Below are 8,219 nucleotides of genomic sequence, written 5' to 3' on the forward strand. Positions count from 1 at the left end.
GACTGCCTACCCACCACTGCCTCTGTAAATCAATCACCAAGGCCAGGAAATACTTCAGCTGATTGGTTTAGACCAGGACACAAGCTCCACCCCCAGAATCAGAGGTGGGTCCTCTTCTGTCTTCACTAAACCCTGTGGGCTAAGAGTTGGGAACAAGGTGATTCCCAGAGGGAAATCTGTAGAAGATGGTCAGAGGGTAATTGCATGAATGAATGAATGCAGCAAACAGAACAGGTGTCCATTGTAGCCATGTGCCAAAACTGTTAGCACCCCAAGAATAGTCTTGACTGTGCCCTCTAAGACATTCCACATCAGAGCTGCCCAGCAGTACAGAACCGATTAAATGGATTTGGCCCAGCATGTCTCCAACTGCACATAACACCTTTTTTTAAAAAAAAAAAGTCATTGCAGAATTGCTTTTACTGAATTGCATCATCCTGGGATTTGACACAGAGGCTAAGAGGTAGCACTCTGCAGCCTGTTGTAACATGTAAAACCCTCTGGTTTGTTGGCTTGCACACAGGTGATCAAGTTCACACGTGTACTAGCATCAGCGAAAGCACTTACTTAGCTTTGAGGATATGGGTAGAGGTGCAGAGAGAGCCAGTAGAAAATGGATTCGGCAACCAGAGGAACCTGTCGTGTTGACCTAAGGAACATGCACATCTGGAGTTGGACGAGTTGGGAACAAAGATCTTTGAAGAGCTTTCTAATAGGACGAGCATTCGATTTGGTGTCCAGAGGCAGTGGTGAGCGTGAGGGGTATTAACCAAACGGGTGTGGGGACAGCAGGCATAAAGCGGGGCTCTGCCAGGCAAACTGGGCACGTTTCTAGGTGTGTGGCATTGGTGAAAACTAGATGACTGGTGCTTACCTGGACATAATCAGCTTATGGTACATATTGCATGCTTATAGAGTATGTCTGAACATTCAACTCATTTACTGCTTTGAGCCCTTGTAGAGAGCAGTGTCTGGGCACGTCTCAGCACTGTCAATGCCTTTATCATCAGGATCTTGCCATCTTCAGTGCTTCACGGCATCATTTTTATGGGAGTGTCTTTGTGAGAAATCCTTACCCGATTTTAGCCCCAAGAGGAATAATGGTTCTTCCTCTGCCTGCATTTGTTTGGTCATCACTGAGGGCACACCTGGCCAGGTGTCTCTGTCTGGGCCACAGGAAGCTTCAGGTGAACTAAGTGGGCCACTCTGAATAAATGTAGAAGTCACCAGGGCATGCACTTGTAGCCTCGTAGGTTTCTCCCGTGCAGCTCGTAACTCACAGGAACTTCATTTACACTCCCTGCACCTTAGATTGTCTTGGACGCCAATGTGATTAGGCCCTGCAGTGAAAAGCTCTTAAACTGATGGGACCCAGCAGGTCTCATGCGGAACATGCGATGCTTATTATCACTTGGTGGAACACACAGCGTTACGATTTCAAAATGCATTAAAATGCTTTCTCACCGAAGTTTAGGGCTTTGTGTCTAAATGTGTGAATGAGGATAAGCTCTTATGTTTGAGCTGCATTGCATGATCTGCCATGTCTCTTAAGTCCAGCCTTGAGTCCCTCAGGCCCTATGCAGGGAAACAGTCACAGAGCAGAGGACTCCACCTAGACCCAGGCATCACCTGTCCAAATCCTGTGTCACCAATTATAGGAGCCCCTGGTGGCACAGTGGTTACAAGGCGGGCTGCCAACTACAAGGTCAGCAGTTTGAAACCGCCAGCTGCTCCTCAGGAGAAAGATGGGGCTTGCCACCTCTGTGGAGTCGGTCTTGAAAACTCAGACAGTTCTACCCAGTCCTACAAGGTCACTGAGTCAGCAGCGACTCGATGGTCACCATTTATGGACTACATGACCTCGATGATGCTGCTTAGTCTGAGCAACTGCTGTCCAACCTGTGCATAGCTCTCCTTTTACATTGCTGTGAGGATCATAAAGAGGACAGATGAAAGTGATCTAAACCTATAAAAAGGCTCTAAGTACAATGTTTATTCTAAGCAGAGGCCAGTTGTTTACAGCCGGGCCGGCTTCCTTATTTATGTCTGCCCCAGTCTCCAGTTACAGCCCTAACCAGGCAATGAGCTTGGCCCTGGTAGAGTCTGCTGCTCCTGAGCAGGGTCCTTCAGCATCCAAGGTGGGCAACGCCCTGGCCTACTATTGATTTCTCTTGTTCCAGCCAAGAGGAGGAAGGCGACACTTAATTCTCTTCCTTTTGTCTGTCCAGGCGAATGAGAGTCAAAAACAGGATTCCACAGCCACACCAGTCCTGATTAGCAGGGTGTAGAAACCTGATACATTGCCTACCACTGGACCAGGAATCTGAGATAATTGTCAGTGTCCTCTGCCCCTCCTCATTCGATTGCTACACCCTGTCAGTACACCCAGCTGATGAAATGAAGCCCAGGAGGCCACCACGGTGAGTATCAAGAGGAATCCAGGAATACAGCAAGGCCGCCTCTGCCTCAGAGTAGAGAATCACGGTCCTGGTCCAAATAGCACACGTTTTAAAATTTGAGGACACAATTAAAAAGCTAGAGCAGAGGCAGAGAGACTGGCCTTTCCAGCCAAGTCCCTCTCTCAGACTACAGAGGTGGTAACATTACTATTCATATTGCTAAGCAAGAGGCCAGCTTCGTATCCAACTATGAAGTGGTGTTTTCCCTCCTACAACTTGAATTGTCTTCTCCCAAAACACACACATTTTCAAAGCAGAAACACCTACTCAGTGTTTGTGAGTTAGTCCTAGCATTAACAAGAAAAAGTCAATGGCCAAGCAATAGTTGTCCATGCAAGTATTTATTTGTACTGAGAACATATATATTCTACAGATGAGGGAACCAGACACTTGGTTTTCTAAGAACTTTGATCTTACAAAGACTAGTGGGTCAAACCTCCGAAACAGAAGAGCGCTCACATAGCCCGACAAATCGCAGAGCCTAGTGCATCCTTTATCTGGAACGCCAGCATTCTCTTTCAGAAACATCAATGTGGAAATTGTGCAAAAAAACCTTTTTTTAAACTGTACCTTTAGTGTTTAAACTGTAAAACCGACACTTTGTTTTAAGTAAAACCAACAAAGCGAGCGACATGACCATCGAGTCAGCTGCCTGTGGCAGCACCCTGTGCTCGAGCGGAGCTGTGCTCCGTCCACAGATGACCCATGGCTGGATGTCTGGAAGGAGATCGCCAGGCCTTCCTTCTGAGCTGCCTCTGGGTGAGCTCAAACCTCCCACCTATTGGGTTCGCTGTCAAGCGTGTTCACCATTTGTAGCACACTAATATCTGACTTAGACATGACAGAAATAAAGCAAGAGCCATAAAACAATATACCGTTTATAGAATTTGAAACCAGTCTGGGCAACCAAAAAGGTGGCTTTTAGAGGTAAAAAAAGCAAGCAGTTAGGGGTGCGAGAGCTGTTTTCCAGCAGGAAGTTCTGGTGACGCCTCGTGGGTGCCTGGCTGGAGCCAGAGCCCGCTGCACGCTGAACAGTCACTGATACATGGGGTAGAGGGCTCCGTCCCGGAGCGCGAGCAAGGGAACTGGCCCTCTGTGAAAATGGCCCGGACCGAAGCCCAGGTAGGTTTCCGTCGAGAATGTTCTCCTGGAGAGCATGGCCAGCATGTGGTTGAGGCGGGACCTGATCCCCGCAAAGTGAAACTGCCTCTCTTTATTCAGGTTTCTGAAGGAGTCCCGTAAGTACATATCCAAGTGGGGGGTGCCCAGGTACTTTGGATAGCCAGGAGTATGGAAGTCAGGGGCTCTCATGGAAGACTGGGAGCCGACAGAGCTTGCCACTGAGCCCTGGGAAGACAAAGACGAGGAAGACTTCAGGCTGGAGGACCTGGATATTGACATTCGGGACACCGGCGACCCCTCTTTAGACTGAGTTCCCTGAGAGCAGAGCTCCTTCTCATCCGCGTCCGTCTGGGTGGGGGTCGACTTGGAGCAGATCATGGTCTGAGAGCTGGCTCCCCGGGTGGCGACTGTGGTTTGGGTCCCGGTGCAGGCTGTGCCGATGCTGGTCTGTGTCCCCGCGTCACTGACATGCACCACGGGCCCCTCTTCCCCAGGCTCCGTCTGAGTGGCGACATCAGTTCCCCTTCGGCTTTCAAGCGAGTCCTTGTGGCTGTTTAAATAGTCTTCCTCGCTGATGGTTGAGGACTCGGAGTCGTGGCGCTTGGCCTCTGCCCTGCCCTCTGCGGGCACCTCTGGCTCCAGGCCAGGCTTCTTGGGACTGCTCGACAGCCTGGCCAGCCGCAGCCTCAGCAGGTTGCCCAGCGTGAGTTCCTTGGAGAGTGGCTTCGGGTCGACAAGATGGTCAAACTTGCCGCTGATCCGGAAGCTGGACAGGAGTTTGGAGCTGATGGGCTTGGACTGCGCATACAGAATCCGGAACTCCAAGTCAAAGTGTTCAACCACTTGGCCAGACAGGATGACCAAGTTACTGCTGTTTAACTTGCCATCCGTCCACGTGAAACTTCAGGAGCAAAACAAAACAAAAAGCAAACAAGCTCATCAGCAATTTTGGTTTACTGATTGTCAATCGGCAAAATAAAGTCCAGGTATCAAAACCGTGGTGGTAGCACACCTACCGTTTCCTTGTGACTTGAACTAGCCTTACCAGGCACTTAAGGAGCACTGGTGGCAAAGTGGGTTACGCTCAGGGCTGCAAACCACAAGGCCCGCAGTTTGAAACCACCAGCTACTCTGCGGGAGAAAGGTGAGGTTTTCCATTTCCTTAAAGAGGAAGAGTCTCAGAAACCCCCAGGAGCAGTGCTACTCGGCCCTACAGGGTCGCTGTGAGCTGGAATAGAATCGACGGCAGTGAATTTTGAGTAACGTGTATATCCCATCCATGGGTTAGCATAAAAGTTAAAAGGGAAAACTGCCAATGATAACAACAATAATAATAAAAAGGGCTAAGTGCCTACCCAGATGAGAAAACCTATTCAGCCACAGCCTCGGCATTTTCACACATTAGAAAGCGATTTGGTCCAGTAGGCAAGTGGCTGGTGACATCATCCTGGGAAGGCAGGGTGGGCCCATGGTTGGGCTCCTGTCCTGAGGAATTCGTGGCTAGGGCAGGGCTCCTTGCTTCCTTCGGGGCTCTTCCAGCACTTAGGCCATGGAACAAAACACATTTAGGGCTGAGCAGGGGCCACCTGGCTGTGTGTCAAGCATCCCTTCTCTTCCTATGATGGCCATCCTACCTGCGAACCCTTTCCTTTAAGCACCCTCTCCATCCACACCAGGGGGACCATGACCCAGGCTGGTCAGAGCCTCCTGTCCTCCCGAAGGTGGAAACTCATCCTGAGCGGGTCTGCCAACCACCTAGAGTGAAGTAACTTTCCAGAAACAGACAGTAGTGCTGAGACTAAGGGATTCGCTCTCTTCTGCAAATAGCTGCTAACGGCCACCTAAGCCTGGGTCTTCACTTCCAGTGGATACAATTCCTGAGCATAATGGCCACGCAGAGCAAAGCAGGGCCGAGTTGAGCGGAGTGCCAACGTGAATGCCTCTCTTTGCTTCCAAGTTCTGTGACCCAGTCATTTCTTTTTGCATAAAATAGTTGGGGGGTTAGCTCTCTTACACATGCATTCGCCCCCTTGGTACAAGAATGTGTGCCAAGAACAGGATGCTTTCAACAAGGGAGCAACTCTCTCTCTTTTGCAAACAAGAATCCTGGCTCGGGCAGATTCCACTTTGAGAACCTCTTTCAGAGCTTGAGTAGGAATGCTCTTTTGCAAACCTCCAATGGGATCAGGTAAGCAGAGTTCCCACCCAGTGCCTGTTCAAAAAGATCCTCAGCAGACACCATCATCAGCATCAGGATCACCGATGGTACCACAGCTTCGGACCAGAGTTTAAATTCTGAGTACTCGGGGTGCAGAAGGCTATGGATGACCCCATTTGCGGAGACCCCACAAGGAATAAGCCTCCATGGAATACTGGCAGACCACTGAAAGCCCTGCCCCCACACAGAGTAGAGCAGAAAATGAAACACTGCAGATACAGTTTTCAAAAGCAAAAACTCAGTCTTCAAGTCAATTCTGACTCATCGTGATCCCATAGATTGGGGTAGAAGTGGCCTGTGGGATTCAGAGGTTATAACTCCTTATAGGAGTAGAAAGCCTCAACTTTCTCCACTAGAGAGGCTGATGGTTTTGAACTGCTGGCCTTGTGGTTAGCAGGCCAACATGAAACACACTATGCCATCAGTTTAAAATTTAACATCTTATCAATAGCTTTCCCTTTTAATCCAAACTTCATTTGTTCTACTTTTTTTTAAATTATTGTCTGCTTTCTTTTAGATTGGGGGAAAAAAATGTAACCAATGTCACTAAACAAGTTGTATAGAAGTTGTTTAATGAAACTCGAATCTGTGTGTCAACTTTCACTGAAAACACAACAAAGCTTTCCTTGATAAAGAAAAAAACAGAACATATTCTCATTTATAGGGTGTAGTTTTTCTACCTTATGATTTTAGAGCAGCCAAAAACCATTTGGAGCTTGGTTTGATTCCTATGGATAAATCCTACATTGGGTCAAAATGGCATTTCTCTCTACCATCTGTGAACTTGGCATGCGCGTCTCCAGAAAGGGCTGTTTGATCGCAGAGCTGGTACTATTTGAAAAGAAAGGTGTCGGGTTTCATAACCCCCTAGTTCCTCGTCTTTTACAAACCTTCCAATTCCCACCTTTACCCAGGGCTAACACCTAATTATCACTCTGGAATGTGTGCTTCTTCAAAAATGTGTGTGTCTTACACTCTCCAGGCACACCCCATGAACACCCTCAGACAACCTAATGTAGAGGCGGCAAATCACACCACCGCTGGAGCCACATCAGTTAAAACGGCGCAGCTCAACATCTGAAGATTAGTGTGAACCACTCATTATCCCCACCCTCTATTCAACTTCCCGGTGCCCTCAGCCTGAAGATGCCACCGCCAACCTGAGACTCTAAAGGTGGGGTCAGAAACCTAGATCGGAATTTTCTAGACTAAAGCGCTAAATTACAAGGCAGGAAGCAGAGTGAAGGGTTTAAGTCTAAAGATGAGAGCTTCTGTTCTGCCTTCAACACCCAAGTTCAATCGTGACCCGGTCATGCACCAGAGAAGATAGCTTCCTGATTTCCTCTCCCCCAGGGTGAGCCAGAGCTGTCTCATTCTGCAGCCCCCAGCCCCAGAGGAAAGGCCTGGTGTCACGAGCAGCCCAGGGTTGCTCTGATAGAAAACATGATGTTTTCAAAGAGGGAGAAAGACGGGGGTTTCTACTCCCTGAAAGAGTTACGGTCTCGGAAACCCATAGGGGCAGTTCTGCCCTCAAGGCCACCATGAGTTGGAAGCAACTCAATGGCAGTGAGTTGGTTCTGGTTCTTTCAAGGAGCCCTGGTGGCCCTGTCAGGTAAGTCCTGGACTAACCACAAGACTGGCACTTCAAGCCCACCAGTCTCTCCTTGGGAGAAAGTAGAGGCTGCCTGCTCCTGTAAAGATTCACTGCCGTGGAAATACATACAGAGTGGCTGCGAATTGGCATCTACTCGATGGTGGCAGGGTATCTTCTTTGGATCATGGATGAGCTCCTTGCCTTCAAGTGAGCAAGGGCAAGTAGGCAAGTCAGGGCAAGTCAGAATCCCTGAGCAACCAGGATCCCCCCCACCTCCCCCACCATGTTTCTGGCACTATTAAGACCCAACTCAAGTCTCGGGGGCTGGATGGAAACTTGCCCCTGGGACTCGCTCACTGTTGGCTTGAGGAGAGTTTCCATCTCTGGACATCAGGGAGGGAGAAGAGATCCGTACCTCGACCACCTCCCTCAGTCCCTCACATAGGAATGCTTGAGACAGAAAGGGGCTCAATGAGAGAGAGAAAATGTAAGCTTTTAGCTATACATGACCCGCATCTTCTAGCGAGTTGAAATTCATAAGCAAGGGGCACGTTCAAAACATACCTGTAGGAGCCTGTTGCCACTCGGATGCCATCAATCAGTGTAAACTTCTCATGAACCTTCCCAACAATTTTCGTTCCTGACCTTGCGTAGTAGATATTCCCTGTAATAGTCCGAACTGTCATCAGCTGTTGGGAGAGTGGAGAAAAAGCAGCGTTGAGTAACGAACGAGTAAGACAAGAGGGATTGGGTTACAGTTCCCAGAGGAACCAACTTCTTGGCTTAGGGTCATCATCGGGTATGAACAAGCTGGGGGTGGGGTGGG

At 49.0% G+C, this 8,219-nt stretch overlaps 1 protein-coding gene across 1 annotated transcript in view; it reads right to left on the reverse strand.

Annotated features, from left to right (window-relative positions):
- Positions 1-2,781: 2,781 nt before the first annotated feature.
- FAM83D (family with sequence similarity 83 member D) overlaps positions 2,782-8,219 on the reverse strand; it is a 27,368-nt gene continuing 21,930 nt past the window's right edge. Inside the window, exons 3-4 of the mRNA XM_004697986.2 lie at positions 7,958-8,082; positions 2,782-4,482 (exon numbers count right to left, since the gene is read on the reverse strand). Coding sequence (XP_004698043.1) covers positions 3,495-4,482; positions 7,958-8,082 — 1,113 coding nt within the window. The 3' untranslated portion in view covers positions 2,782-3,494. The remainder of the gene's footprint in view (positions 4,483-7,957; positions 8,083-8,219) is intronic.

Source organism: Echinops telfairi, unplaced genomic scaffold, assembly GCF_000313985.2.
Source record: "Echinops telfairi isolate 266 unplaced genomic scaffold, ASM31398v2 ScPeMD7_5592;HRSCAF=6446, whole genome shotgun sequence".
NCBI classification, from domain to species: Eukaryota; Metazoa; Chordata; class Mammalia; order Afrosoricida; family Tenrecidae; genus Echinops; species Echinops telfairi.